Source organism: Natrix helvetica, assembly GCF_964273705.1.
Source record: "Natrix helvetica genome assembly, chromosome: 4".
Taxonomy (NCBI): Eukaryota; Metazoa; Chordata; class Lepidosauria; order Squamata; family Natricidae; genus Natrix; species Natrix helvetica.
The window spans coordinates 17,733,215-17,749,726 of record NC_138550.1 but is presented as its reverse complement, the minus strand read 5'-3'; the positions used below and the strand labels follow the sequence as shown (position 1 = coordinate 17,749,726).

At 39.8% G+C, this 16,512-nt stretch overlaps 1 protein-coding gene across 13 annotated transcripts in view; it reads right to left on the bottom strand.

Moving 5' to 3' along the window:
* GRIA4 (glutamate ionotropic receptor AMPA type subunit 4) overlaps positions 1-16,512 on the bottom strand; it is a 313,150-nt gene that overhangs the window by 29,168 nt on the left and 267,470 nt on the right. For all 13 annotated transcript variants that reach the window (XR_014175400.1, XR_014175401.1, XR_014175402.1 and 10 more), the window contains 2 exons: positions 15,510-15,708; positions 12,841-13,088 (listed from right to left, as the gene is read on the bottom strand). Coding sequence is in view for 10 of the 13 variants with exons in the window: in XM_081953278.1 (XP_081809404.1) it covers positions 12,841-13,088; positions 15,510-15,708 (447 nt within the window). In the remaining 3 variants the exon portion in view is untranslated. The remainder of the gene's footprint in view (positions 1-12,840; positions 13,089-15,509; positions 15,709-16,512) is intronic.

Genomic DNA, 16,512 nt, shown 5'->3' with positions numbered 1-16,512 from the left:
ATGCCTGACTCCTCTAACTCTGTCTAATAGTTGCCTAACAGATATTTGCACCATTGGATCTACTGATTTCATGGGCTTATGTTGTGTTATGTGCATAATTAACATACACAGTACTTATAGTAACGGTTGCTCAATATCAAATAATTAATTACCTTTATTATGATACTGGTCAGCATCATATACCATTTTGTGAAACAGTTACATCGTCTAGGTTAAAGTACACAAACATTTTCTAGATAAGTTCATAGAAAAAAAAACCCTGTTCAAACTAAAATGGAGTAAAACACTTCACATGATCATGGTCGTATCCTCCTGTCAATGATTCTAGGTAGCCTCAGCTTTATGATTCTCACTTGAATGAAAAATAGTCTCAAAAGGCTTGAAACAAGACTACCTGCTCAAAGGCCTGCCATTAAGAATCCAATTGAGTTTAGTTTTTTCTGAAAATATCTTTGGAGGAAGGGGATTGTTTGTTTTGCAAACCTTCAAAATGACGCTATGGGGCACTGCACACCAGAACAACTAGACACAAGGACAGTTTCCCCCCGAATGCCATCTCTCTGCTTAACAACTAATTCCCACAACACTGAAAATAATTTACTAAGACTAAGTATTACTATTATTCTTCTCTTCCTTCTTAGTATCTATTTCTCCGCACTTATGACTATAACCATGTTCCTTGTATCTTTCAATTTATATTGGTTTGATTTGTTTCCTCGTACAATTTGATAGCTTATTAGTAACCTAGACTATCACTAGGTGTTGTATCTTTTTATTCTTGATGAATGTGTTTTATTCTCCTTATGTACACTGAGAGCATACGCACCAAAGACAAATTCCTTGTGTGTCCAATCACACTTGGCCAATAAAGAGTAAATAATTCTATTCTAACCATATCTGGCATGGGACAACTCACTACAGCCAACTTGCCATGGGGCAACACACCACGGCCACAGGAGAACTTGCTATGGGACAATTCAACAATTCAATTTGATCATTTAAAATAATATTTCAAAATATTTTTATTTTTGTCATTCACGTTTCATTTTGTCCCTCCTTTGGCATCCTTTCTTTAATGAGTCTTTTCCACTATTTCTTCAATATTAGTATAATTCTTGTCCCTCAGCAAGCTATCTGTGGTGAGTTGACTGTGGTGAGTTGGCTGCAGCGAATTGTCGTAGCGAAGGTTGTTGAGAATGTGGTGGCGCAGCAATTTCCACGTCACCTCGACGAATCCGTTTATCTAGACCCACGCCAGTCCAGCTTCCGACCCGGGCACAGCACCGAGACAGCCTTGGTCGTGTTGGTGGATGATCTCTGGAGGGCCAGAGATAGAGGCTGCTCCTCTATCCTGGTCCTATTAGACCTCTCAGCGGCTTTTGATACCATCAACCATGGTATCCTATTGCACCGGCTGGAGGGGATGGGAGTCGGAGGCACCGTTTTACGGTGGTTCGGCTCCTACCTCTCCGGCCGGATGCAATATGTGTTGACTGGGGGGCAGAGGTCGATCCCGAGGCCACTCTCTTGTGGGGTGCCGCAAGGGTCGGTCCTCTCGCCCCTTTTGTTCAACGCATATGTGAAGCCGCTGGGTGAGATCATCTGTGGTTTTGGGGTTGAGTACCATCTGTACACTGATGATACTCAGTTGTACATCTCAACCCCAAGCCACCCCAACGAGGCTGTCGAAGTGATGTCCCGGTGTTTGGAAGCCGTCAGGGTCTGGATGGGGGACAACAGACTCAAACTCAACCCCTCCAAGACTGAGTGGCTGTGGGTACCGGCACCTTGGTTCAGCCAGCTGATTCCATCACTGGCCATAGGGGGCGAACAATTGCCCCCTGTGGAACGGGCGCGCAATTTGGGCGTCCTCCTAGATGCCCGGCTGTCAATGGATGATCATGTGGCAGCCGTGGCAAGGGGGGCGTTCCACCAGGTTCGCCTGGTGCGCCAATTGCGCCCCCTTCTGGACCGTGATGCCCTACACACAGTCACTCATGCACTGGTGACGTCTCGCCTGGACTACTGTAACACTCTCTACATGGGGCTTCCCTTGGGACGCGCCCGAAGACTGCAGCTAGTCCAGAATGCAGCCGCGCGGGTAGTCATGGGGAGTACTCGGTACTCCCACGTAACACCTCTCCTGCGCGAGCTGCACTGGCTGCCTGTGGTCTTTCGGGTGCGTTTCAAGGTTCTGATCACCATCTTTAAAGCGCTCCATGGCATAGGGCCTAGTTACCTGCGGGATCGCATCCTCCCACATACATCCCTGCGGCCAATCCGCTCTCACAGGGAGGGCCTTCTCCTGGTGCCGTCCACGAAGCAATGCCAATGGGCGACACTGAGGAGTAGGGCCTTCTCTGTGATGGGCCCAACCCTCTGGAATGACCTCCCCCCCGACATTAGAACCACTACTGACCTCCGCTCCTTCCGACAGAAACTGAAGACACACCTGTTCCGACTGGCTGGTTTGGCATAATTTATAACGTCTACCTCCTGGCATACACATTCGTACTGGTTTTTAGAGGGATAATGTTTTAAATTTAACCTTATATTTTAAACTTTTGTATTGATTTATTTATTTAGCTGTACAGTTTGGTATATTTTATCCTCCTCTTATATATGTATTTATGTAACTATTTCTATGTTTTAATCTGTTGTATTTGGATACGGACTGTACACCGCCCCGAGTCCCTTTCGGGAGAGGGGGCGGTATATAAACGCTAATAAATAAATAAATAATAAGTAGACCCACTGTTATCTGGTGCCCCTTGTAAACTTCAGAGAACCTCCTCTAATTCTATTGTTGTCTGTGGTTTCACTGCTCTTAACCTGCCTGCAATATTTGGTTGGGAAAAGGCTATTTTTATTAGCGAAATGACTACAGAATTTATTTAGAAATGGAATGGTAATAGCAGGGCAAGATGCCGCCTTGTTTAATTCTCTTAAACTGAGGAGTTCTTCAGTCAGAGAACTGCCATTCCACATTACATCTTAATCTTAAGATTAGAGTTGTCTTATATCTTATAGATAAAAAGAAGCCATCATCGACTTCTGAAACCTTCCCGCAATTTGCTTCTAGTGATACTATCAACTGTTTGCTTAAAATCAGTAAAAAGCACACAGTAGATTTTGCTATATATTTCTCAATTTAAGAACTCAGTGTGAATTCTATTGTATTTCTGCCTTCCCTGAAGCCTAGTTCATGGAATATTTCCTGTCTACATTCAGTTTGTAATTTCTATTGTTGGTCTCTTACTTTTAACTTTCTTCTATATATATATAAAAACAGCTCTGTATGTGTATGTTCCAGCATAACTCTGGAACGCCTTGAGCAATTTCAATCAAACTTGGTACACAGATAACTTACCCTCTGGAAACAAATACTGTGGGGGCAAGACACCGCTAAAATCCCTTGGGGTGTATGTTCTGTTAAGATACAGTCTATTGTGCCTTAGAATGGCTTCTACTATTCTGCCGTAAAATGGCTTCTACTGTGCAGCACAGTGGAATTGCCATGATAACAGCTTCACAGTACTCCACAAGGGGCCTCTCTCTGGTAAGGGAGAAAATCCAACATTAGAAATTACGTTTGGTCCGGACATTTCCCCCTATAAATAAATAAATACCTAGGCAACGTCAGGTTATTGGCTAGTACATTATAATTTACTGATAGTACTTAATAGGTTGATAATTATAGGGAGACCTTTCCTTTCCTTCTTAAAGGTTGATACTACGTCAATATATCTGGAAACAAATATCACAAGGATTACATGAATGTTATTTTATTGTTGTAGGTTACATTAACATAATCTTAAAAGCCTGATCCTTTTCCAATGATGTCAACAGAATCACAGCATGGTTACTTTGATTCCTTTCTGAAACTGCTCCTCTCTCCCAGAACTGAGTTCACGTTTATCTTCCCTGCATACTTTCACCAATGTTATCTCCAATTCTCTCTACATCTACTTCAGTAAATAGGAAGACCAAAGTTGGGTATCCCTGTCTAAATTGTTTTTAATTCAGTCTGGAGGAATCATGTATATTCCTAATGCATTTCTAAATTTCAGCTGATCAATTTCTTTATCAATTTGAGGTTAAAAAAAAGTCCAAAATGTTCTTTTTTCAAGGCAGCAATTATATTGGTCTTATTGCATGAAGTTCACAGAAAAAATTCTTGGCAGATATCACTGCCTGCGGTCCGATCTAAGCATAGTACACAAAATGGCCTGCCTGTCAATGACTTCTTCAGCTTCAACCACAATAATACACGGGCAAACAATCGATACACACTCAAGGTAAACCGCTTCAAACTCGATTGCAGAAAATACACCTTCAGCAACAGAGTGGTCAACGCCTGGAATGCTCTACCTGACTCCATTGTTACATCCTCAAAACCCCACAGCTTCAACCTCAAACTGTCTACGGTGGACCCTCACCCCATTTTTAAGAGATCCGTAAAGGGGGCATGCATAAGTGCACCAGTGTGCCTAGCGCCCCTGTCTTACTGTCCCCATTTATCTGTGTTTACTTCCTTTGTTCATGTTTATGTTCATACTTATACTTGTCATCTTATACATGTTTGATTGATAAATAAATAAATAAATAAATATCAAACTCCCAAGTAGAAGTGTTGCTTGATTTAGCTGTTGATTCCACTACGCCATTATATCATCTCTAGTCAGCTGTTTATATAAAAAGAATTGCATTGTAAAACTATCTGGACTGATACTTCCATGGGGTTCTGTTTTGGAGGTAATTGATTACCAAATCTCTCTTGGCATTATCACAAGGCATTACCTGGTCACACCATAAATTTAAACCCAGGGTCCTTAATTCTTAATTGACTCCTCTAGTGACTACCAATCGTTGGAAATGTTATACCAAATGATTTGCTCTGCAGTGGTTATCTATAATAAATGAACTAATGCACCTAATTTACTCTGAGCTAAATCTCCCTCTCGTAAAAACAAGGATTTTATCCGTCTATCAGAAACATAGGGCTCTAACTTCCATTTTCATTTCAAGCTGTGCCTCCTTTAATTCTAAGAAAAATGATAGGTGATCACTATCAAAATAGCATTTGACCTTAATCTACAGTATATAGGAACTGAAATGACATAAAGAAAAGAACAACATACTTTAAATGCTAATGTCTTCCCAGTATGCATATTCTCCCAGATAACTCTTTTATGGCTCTACTTAGGAAGAATAGCTCCAAACTATTATATGCCTTAGTATTCAGGCCTCCTTAATTAATTTTTGAGTCTTTAAAATCACACTTCATCTGATTATTTAGATTAGGGAGGCACTTACGGAATATTGTGGAGAAAACCTCATCATTTTGATGTGTTCTGGCATTAAAACTACCTTCAACAATTTCATTGCACCTGATTTTCATAGGCTTTGGGCAAGAGTCTTACAGCCGAAGCAAGGATTTTATGAAACTTCTACAATTTCCAGTTCCTATTTCATAAAGTATGAGGTGCTAAGTAAAACATCAGAGCAGGGTAGCAAAAAGAACCGGATAGCTAGGATTTGTCATCTTTTTCTATCTTAGCATAAATTAAGGAAGCACCATATAATTCTTATTACGCTGATCTATAGACCTATATTCCACTGTGATTCTTCTAACACTTTTGTCACAGTTCATCTCAGAATGGGTAGAACAGTCTCAAAATTACTGGTAAGAGGGCTCAGCAGACATTTTTGTCATTTTAAATTAGGGTAGAGCCGGGATGTCAATCTCACAGCCTGTGGGCTGGATGCGTCATGCACTGTCCATGCCCACCCCCATTTAAGCGAAGGGGAAAAAGTCACGGTACCTCAAACGACCAACGCGAGTTTGACACCCTGAGGTAGAGAGAATAGGAATAGGTAGAAATTCATAGAGGAAATATTTTTCAATTACGTATTTTAGATTGCACCAATGGGGAAAACCATCTAAAACTTCTAATAATTTTCTCCTCACATTTGCCCAAACATTTGCTGAATTGCAAACGCAATTTAAAATTGGCAGTAGTGAATAAACAATCTTAGCTGTATGTAATATGGGCTGTCTTTCTGTCTCTCTACTCTCTCTCTCACACACACGCAATTAGAGCCACCTGGACCATCTACAGCAATGAGGATTTCTTTCTTCTTAAATAATTGGGAATAGAATGAACGAACCTGACTACTAAAACAGCAGCCAATCTGGAGACACAGCAGTATAAGCTAAACAGTGCCTAAAACAATAACTATTTTGTATTTATTTAGTAAAAAGCAAAATTGTACAGAAGTAATTCCAAAAGTGCTTAGAGAGGTCCAAGGATGCAGAATGCCCACGGAGTAAAAGGGTATTTACACCCTCAAGATTGGCTATCATAGACACTCCACTGTGAAGCTGAAACCTTAGCAGAATCTCCTTCTCATAAATTGTCAATGACTCACTATAAAATTACTGCAACTATCAGACCGGATTATTTCTGGCTAAAGAGCTGTTCTCATGAGAGTGAAACAATTCATAAGGGGGTACTAGATGATAAGTACAGTGGGGTAGTTCAATGTAAAAACAATACATATTTCTAACTCTTTGCTATCCTGTAGTTTTGGGGGGGAAAAACATCCTTCCTTATTCCAAGCCAAACTCTTTTTTTAATCATGAGAAATTTTCTTTGCAATAGTAAAACAATTCATAGCAGCAAAAATCCTGAGCCTACGCCATTAGCTACCAATTATTATCTCCCAAGTGTTCGCATTTGCTTGACACTTTCCCATTTATAACAATGTTTTCGATGGCTTCAATGCTGGAAATCTAGCTTTACCGAATTTAGGGACTTCTCATACATCTTTAGAATTTAAATCATTGCTCCCGGTTACCAAAATTCCAAGAGATTCACAATTCTCTCTACTTCCTCTAAATAATTTGTCTTCATTTTATCAGAATTATTGATGAGGATGAATGTCTATGAAGCTGAACAGGGAAACTACAGAGAAATAGAGAAAATGGATGGCTGTGCCCTGAAGCAATGAAGAAAATTGTCCAAACCTGATCCAATCGTTACACTACTTAATGTTCTACAGCAAAACCTTCAGTAAATATATGGACAATTTATTCTTGAATTCAGAAAGTGATGCATGTCCTACATTGTAACTGATACCTGAGTTGCATTTACAGAACACAAGTAATTACAGCTTTAACCCATTTTTATGGGTTTCCTGAATACTGTTTTTGCATTGATATAATATATTGAATAATGAATGTGCAAAGAGACAAATCTGCATAACTGAAAAAGTCCTGATCAAATGGTAATCTAACCAAACTCAACATACTTTTTGCCAGAGAAGCTGCTAGATCTTCAACTGAGCTGGGAAAACATACATTATGTTGTCATTGTTTGTACTAAGTTGTTGCAGGTGAGAATAACAGATGGTCTGCAGTCACAATGTGTGATGATTTTCAGTCTTCCCCCATTAAAAGATGGACTGTAGGAGCTGCGAAGACTGGGGGGGGGGGGTGTAATGAAAGACTTACTTGCTAGAGGCTTGGCAGAAGGGGCAAACAACACAATCAGTTGTCATCCTCTTTTCTTTGTTTGCTTTCCACTGCTGGTCCCTTGTTGCATCATTTGTTTCAGGCAGCCTATTAGACATGTCTATGGAGATTCTCAGTCATTCAGGTCATGGTTGTCCCAAAGGTGCTTTTTCAAGAGGCAACTGGGCTTTCTGGTTTTTCTTTGAAGATGTTTCACTTCTCATCCAAGAAGCTTCTTCATCTTCCAAAAATAGCCGAAAAGTCCAGTTACCTCTTGAAATAGTTCCTTTGGGGCAGCACCTTAGACAGTTTCAGGGGGACAGTGTTGGCCCAAAGGTGCTTTTTCAGGAGGCAACGGGACTTCCTTGTTTTTTTCTTTTGAAGATGTTTCGCATCTCATCCAAGAAGCTTCTTCAGCTCTGACAGGATAGTGGGGAATGGATAAGCTGAAGAAGCTTCTTGGATGAGAAGTGAAACATCTTCAAAAGAAAAAAAAACAAGAAAGTCTAGTTGCCTCCTGAAAAAGCATCTCCTGAAAAACCTTCACTTGGATGACCGAGAATCTCTACAGGACAGTGTTGAGTTGCTCACTGAGGTCATAGATGGCAATGTCTGCTTTTATGAGATCTGTCTTCCTTTGATATTAGGTGATCTTGATGTCTCCTAAGAAGCAGTGGTGGGATTCAGCCAGTTCGCACCTATTCAGGAGAACCGGTTGTTAACTTTCTAAGCAGTTTGGAGAACCGGTTGTTGGAAGAAATCTCCTTTTTTTCCCCACTTTACAGGGCTAATCCTGTACGGAAGGCAGGAAGGAAACATTCTGGTGTTGTATCTAGCCTAATCTTTATTTCCCTGCTTACAGAAACTGCCTCTCCGGTGAACCCTTATTACATTCTAACAGCTAAGGCGAAGTGCCCATCGATCTGAGTGATGTTGAGTTGGCCAGACCCACCCAGTCACATGACCACCAAGCACCGCCTATCCAGCTGGTCATTAAGGCAGAGAACTGGTTGTTAAAATTATTTGAATCCCACCACTGCTAAGAAGCCATGTTCCTGTCTTATCAGCCTTACTCACTTGCATTCTTCTTGCTAGTTGGTAGTTTTCATATCCCAAATGTGTTGTCCCACAGGGGCCTTTCCACTAGGAGGCAGTTTTGGACAGCTTTCTGCAAATGCCTGGTCTCTGGAAAACAAGGGCATTGAAACTGCTATCATGTATTTACACTGCCCAGCTCCTAGAGCTATTTTTGGGTTTCTATGATGGTATGCCAGAGGCCCATAGTGGTATGTTTCACTCTGAATGGACCAAATGTTACAGATGTTATGGATAGTCCAATCCAAGAGTAAATGAGCTTCCTTAAATCCCATTGCACCATGAATCAAAATAAACTTGGTATCAGAGCAGAGATGTCAAAATTGAAAACTGACATTCTGGGAATCAGTGAACTAAAATGATGGAAATTAATCATAACAGAATAGGGGAACAGCAAACCTTCTAGAATGGCTGAGAAATCTTAGAAAAAAAATAGAAAATCCACTGTTATTAGAAAGAAAATGTATCAAAGTCAGTGCTCCAATTGCAACCTTCCAAATGACAGAAACATCACAATTCAAATCAAAAGCAAGCTTATTAATCAGCTTGTCAACTCCTTCTTGACATAACATGCACATGCACAAGCACACACATACACACAAAGATAATGTAATAGTTTTAGGAAATTGCCGTTATAAAATTGGAGGGGAAACTAACAAATCTATCCTTTGTTTTAATAAAAATTCTGCCCACTCTCAAATCAATGTTTTAGCAAATACCTTTTTTGAACAACCTAAACATTGGATATCACTAGCTGGACAAATAGAGCTGCTGAAAAATGTAGGACTGCAATTCATGATTTCATTACCACAAAAACAAAAATATTTTAACATTAAAAAAGGGGAAAAAATGCCTGTCTCTGTGCTGAAATAATTGAAGAAAGGTAAAGGGATATTATAATCAGGTCCAGCATAAAGCTTCTGTTTTGAAAATTCAGTTTCAGATAGGCCAGGGGTGTCCAAACTAGGGAACTTTAAGACTTGTGGACTTCAACTCCCAGTATTCTGGGAGTTGAAGTCCACAAGTCTTAAAGTTCCCAATTTTGGACACTCCTGAGATAGGCAAAAGAGGTAACCAAGAACTCAGGTGCGGTCTCCATCTTAAATGGATACTAGCACTTCATAAGAAACATCGACAAATCTTTGCCAACCTTCGCTGACTGGCACCTCCAGTTATGTTCCAGTACATCAGTGCTGTCAAACTTGCGGCCCGTAGGCGCTCTCTCTCTCCCTCTCTCTCTCTCTCTCTCTCTCTCTCTCTCCCTCCCTCCCTCCCTCCCTCCCTCCCTCCCCCCACCTCTCTCTCTCTCACACACACACTTAGAGCAACCTGGACCATATACAGCAATGCATACTTCTTTCTTCTTAAATAATTGGGATTAGAATGAACCAACCTGACTACTAAAACAGCAGCCAATCTGGAGACCCAACTTTCCCAGTACAAGTTACACAGTAGACAGACAAATAACTACTTTGTATTTAGTAGAAAGCAAAACTGTACAGAAGTCATTCCGAAAATGCTTAGAGCAGTCCAAGGATGCAGAATGCCCATGGAATACAAGGGTATTTACACCATCGAGACTAACCCTAACCCTTCCGATTTCCTGAACCCATTCACAACTTTCTTTCATCCCACCGAATGTCAACATATCACTAACGATTCTATGCAAGGAGGAGGAGAAAAAAACAAAACAGAGCAGGACATCTCTCCCTCTAGCCTTGAACGTCCACAGTTGTAATTTTGCAGAAACAGAGATAGGAGCTTTTCCCTTCTCCCCTGTCTCTACTCTGCCAGGCCCAATGTTATACAGCACAATAGCAATCAGATAGGCTTGAGAAATATGGTTTCTTCAAAGGCTATTAATTTTGCAGAAGCTATTGAGAAAATGGGCTATTCCAGGATCCAGTTGCAACCTGATTTGTTTTCTAGGAACAGAGCCAAGTCTGAGAGAAGGAAGAAAACCCAGGACTGAAGAATGCTTCAATTGCTACTACAGCCTCAAAGCAGGGTTTCTAGATTCACCAAAGAATTTGCAATCTCCAGCTGGGCCTTTGGTTGCGCTGGATGCCTCTCTTCACGAAGCTTCCATTTTTAAATATTTCTTCTTCTTTTTTTACTTTTTAATTTCTATCTGAATTTATCGGGTACTTTCCACAAACAATAAGTAATGCAGTGGGATTATATCACCTATATCAGGGGTGTCCAAACTTGGGAACTTTAAGACTTGTGGACTTCAACTCCCAGAATTCCCCAGCCAGCATGGCTGGCTGGGGAATTCTGGGAGTTGAAGTCCACAAGTCTTAAAGTTCCCAAGTTTGGATACCCCTGACCTATATGTCTTAAACTGGTATCCTTGAGTCCTGCAGGGATGAAAATTGCATTGCGTGAACAATTTTATTACACCATGTTTTTCTTGCTTTGCATACATTAAACAGAGGGACAGGGGAATTTTTTTGAGGCTGAACTATAAGAGAAATGCTACATTTTGGGGGGGGGGTGTAACCTGAAAATTGTCCACAGCTTTTTCGGTTGCCATTATTCAGAATGCTTTGTAGATTATTTCCTTTTTTTAAACACAAATCAAAGGGGGGGGGAGATTGTTTTTATCTGCAAATCAAATCGGCTTGCATATAAAAACACATAGGTTCGGCATCATCTTAAACATCTTCTGTTCTAAGTAAGCCTCCTTTTCTTTCCAGTGGGACTTATTCTCAACCTCAACTTCATGTGCTCATTCTTATGAGAATAAATTACACTGAAGAGATTGGGACTTACTTCAGAATAAACTGAACAAGGAATTGCACTGCAATATATTTAATATTTTCATTTGGAAAAGGTTTTTTGTTTTGTTTGAGTGAATTTATATGTTATACTGATAGTCCTTGACTTACAAACATTTATTTAGTGACTGTTCAAAGTTACTAGCACTGAAAAAATGACATGTCTTGTATTGTAGATCTATTGTAGATCTATCGATCTATCTATCTATCATCTATCTATCTATCTATCTATCTATCTATCATCTATCTATCTATCTATCTATCTATCTATCTATCTATCTATCATCTCTATCTACCTACCTACCTACCTACCTACCTACCTACCTATTATCTATCTATCTATCTATCTATCTATCTATCTATCTATCTATCTATCTATCTATCATCATCTACCTATCTACCTACCTATCCACCCACCCACCCACTCTCCCGACTGTCTATCCATCCATCCATCCAATCACCCATCTTACTCCAAGGTAACTCTGAGTGGTTGACAATATTAAAAAGATAAATTTTTACAAAACCTATACACAATCGCAACTAAGTACAGTGGTACTTTTAGTACTCAGCTGCTTTGAAACTTATCAAATTTAGTGCCCAATGCATTTGGACGTGAAACTTTTGTCCCGGTACTCATCATTTGTTTGGTACTCAACACACAAGCTAGAACCTGTTGGTGTGAGCTAACTTGTGATGCACTACATTATTCCTTATGGGAAAAATTTGAGGACAGGAAGGCCTGAAGGAATGTTGTCCATGGGGTCCCGATGGGTCGGACATGACTTCGTAACTAACAACAAGTAACAACAACAACCAAGGTTGTTATTGTTATAACAATAAAAAAAATAAAATAAAAAGATAAATGCCACCTTCTGACAAGCATAGTCAATGGGGATGCCAGATTCACTGAACAAGTGTGTTACTAATTTAACAACAACTGTGATTCTCTCAGCAACTGTGGCAAGAAAGTTTATAAAATGGGGCAAAACTCGCTTAACAACCGTTGTCTTAGCAAAATAAATTTTGGGGCTCAATTGTGGTTGTAAGTCAAGGATTATCCGTACTTCAGTACTGCAATGTTAAGAACTTCAAATACTTTAAAGACCATAATTTCACAAGCTGTTTTGCAGAATTTTGCAGTTTTGTTTTAAAAAGCCATTGTGCATAAACATCAGGTCTTGGGCCTTTGCTTTATAAAAAGACTTGGAAGCAGTGTTCAGAGAGTATGGTTTTTATATGGCCTTGGCCGATACACACTAAATGTCACTTATTTGATGGATTTTGCTATGAGCAACTGTTACCTCCAGGACGATCGAAAATATGAAATGGGAAAAGAAAACGGAACATACCATGTCCACAGAAAAAACACAAAAAGAACTAGATCAGGGACATCAGGGAAGGTGGAATACTATAACAACACATTTTATATTGTTATATTATTCCACCTACCTTAATGTAGAACCCTTTGGTGTGGCTACTCCGTAGCCTTTTGAATCCAGATTTCCGCCCACTTTCATGGTGTCACATGGCTTTCGCTGCTCAATGTATTCATTCATGGTGGATTCCAGGAGGAAGGCAAACTTGCCCTTGGACTTGCGGACACGGGCAACGCCCTCAGCTGTGGTCCTAGCGAAGACGGAGGGGTCTGTTGTGCTCATGTAGGCCCACATCTTTTCATATACTGCTATTTTAGATCTCTGAAGGAAAATTAAAAGGAGGTTAGATGCAACAAAGGTACAAGAGCCTTGCCAAACCTGGTTGAGATCTCAAATACAGCCAAGAGTCATTTGGTTGCTCCACAGTAGGAAATAGGTCTCTTTTGATAGAATGAGATGCTTTCATTGAAAGGGGACTGCAGTTTTGACAGGCATACAGCTAACATATTTTAACTATTTGATGCCCAGTTCTTGACGTCCTTCAAAGATACAATCCGGAACAAAAAAGAAAAATTATATAAGTGCATACAACAGTAACTAGGTGTCTGAATTAATGGCAGTAAATCTATTGAGTACTACCGCATTTTCCCAAAAATAAGACAGGGTCTTATTTTCTTTTGACCCACCGAAATAAGCACTTGGCCTTGTTTTTGAGGAGTCTTATTATTTTTGAGGTGCAAGAGGCCCCTTAACCTCAGCCCAAAGCCCACAGATCAGCTGATCCAGAGAGGGGCGGAAGTTCTGTCTCTGTTTCTGGCATACTCTTGCCAGCCCTAGCACCTGCTTTATCTCACCACTGGAGAAAGCGATACTAAAGAGCCTGGCAGTTGACAGTTATAACCTTCTCTGCCTGAGGTTCTCAAAGCATCTTCGTACCTTGGGATTAGCTTGATGTTAAACTGGACATTGGGAGGGGCTTGTAGCAGTTTAACCAAACACTTGGACTGGGAAACTTCAGCTCCTGCCTATATTTCCTTTACTGTCACTGTCTTTCAATAAAAGTTCATTTTGAAATGATAATCGTTTCAAGGGTTCTACTTTCTTAAGAAGACTGAAGAGGCAGGACCTTACACCTTACTACCCCAGTAAGTACAATTTCATTGTAACTCCCCTTTTCAATTAAATTAAATCTTCAATTTGTCCGGATCTTATATATATATATATATATAAGGTCTTTCAAAGCATAGGGCCTTGTATGCAAACATTATATGCAAGTCCTGGCATGCAAAGGGATTTCCCTCATTAGTGTCAATTTGTATGCAATGGGAAACATCTCACTTTCCTTATTCTTACCTGAAAATTTTATTTTTAATGGTTCTAATTTAAATATGAGTGACTCTGGATCCAACATATTGCTTAGCACATCTCGAACACTTTGAGTGAACCATATCCAGTTCGTATTTCGGACAGACGGCCAAGAATACAAGTGACAACCGATACCCCTGTTTATCAGGTTTTATGTCTCCTTGATAAAAGTGAGATTTACACCATAGCATTATACATTTCTATTCAGAAATACGTCACTTGTATTTAAAGACTGCAGCAATTTATGAGTCTCTTGTTTGTCTGTGTCCAGCAGTTCTAGAGACCCCATTTAATGTCAACAAATGAATATACTGTAGCTAAAGGAAAATATGTTAGATCATATTTGAAAGGATGCTAATGCATGCTTATATCAGCGGGACCTAGAGGTACTTTACATTTCTTGTTTCCAAGCTGCTGGAAGGTATCTTTTATATCTTAAAAAGGTAAAGGTAAAGGTTCCCCTTGCACATATGTGCTAGTCATACTAGGGGGCGGTGCTCATCTCTATTTCAAAGCCGAAGAGCCAACGCTGTCAGAAGACATCTCCGTGGTCATGTGGCTGGCATGACTAAACGCAAAAGGCACACGGAATGTTGTTACCTTCCCACCAAAGGTGGTTCCTATTTTTCTACTTGCATTTTTACATGCTTTCAAACTGCTAGGTTGGCAGAAGCTGGGACAAGTAACGGGAGCTCACTCCATTACACGGTGCTAGGGATTTGAACCGCAGAACTGCCGACCTTTCTAATCGACAAGCTCAGCGTCTTAGCCACTGAGCCACCATGTCCCACTTTATATCTATCTATCTATCTATCTATCTATCTATCTATCTATCTATCTATCTATCTATCTATCTATCTATCTATCTATCTATCATCTTATAACATAGCAAACAAAATGAGAACCATACAAATGAAACCTTTACAAAATTAATGTGATTACTCAAACTGCTGGAAACATATCCTATGTATTTTCAATGCAGGTACTTTCTCTCATCCAGTATCTGCCTATAGCAAAACTGCATAGCTTTTCATCAAAGTCTGCAACAGAATGAAACAAAAACCAACCTGAAATACACCTTATAACTACAAAAAGCCTATCAAAGCTCCTTGTTTTTCAGTACTTTGCTTTGCCCATTAAACAGGTAAGAATTCTATTTGAATCACCTCTATCTGAATCCTCAGATGGTTAAAGTGTTTACCCCAAATACCAACCAATAGAGCAGTTATTGTTTCTGATTTTTAAACAAACAAACAGCACTGGAATAACTTTGATATTGCATTTGCCACAGAAGCAAAACAGATTAGGTGTAATGAAACATAGTACCAGCAGCACACTGGGTGGAGAAATTGAATTTCAGGAAGCATGCCAACTTACTCTGAAGAATTCTTTTGTTGAACCAGAGTCCAGAGTCCCATATGCAATTTCTGTTTGTTTTGCGAGGTCTTCTGCACTTTCTATGGGTGAGACCATTCGCTCAACAGTCAAGAAAGCAGCCAGGTTAGCGGTGTACGATGAAATTATGATTAGCGTGAAGAACCACCAGACGCCTCCAACTATGCGACCTGAGAGGGACCTAAATAGGAATAAGATATGTGTATTTTCCTAGAAGGTGCAGCAAAATAAATGATTACGGGAAATGCATCCATCAAGCAACAATCATGGTGAGTGTCACATAATAAGGTCGTTGTTCTGTTTAATAAAATTTCTCTTTATTATCTGATTCACACGCCAGCATGCAGCAACGAGAGCTGGGGAATGAAGAAAAATCTAATATACTTTGAATAAACGTTTAATTTATCTCTTACAAGGAGGAGCTGCTTGCTACAGTAGCTAAAGGAATGATTTCCAAGCTAGGTACTGAGAAATCACCTTGGGTATTTATCAATTAGAATATTAATAACAGCATAATACTATACTATACTATTACTATAGTATACTATACTATTACCATACTATACTATTACTATACTATAGTATTACTATACTATACTATACTATACTATACTATACTATACTATACTACACTACACTACACCACACCACACCACACCATACCATACCATACCATACCATACCATACCATACCATACCATACATATAATATTACTATGCTATATCATGTTTTTGGTCCCCGAAATAAGTGTTTGGCCTTATTTTCGGGTTGGTCTTATTATTTTTGAGGTACAGGAGGCAACGAGCGTGGTCACCTCATGGCTGTTGCTGTTTTGCAATATTTTTGGGGGAGGGCTTATTTTAGCGTATGCGTTCAAAAGCCCGATTGGGCCTATTATCCAGGGAGGTCTTATTTTCAGGGAAACAGGGTATTATTATTATACTATACTATAATTATACTATACTATAATTATACTATTACTAT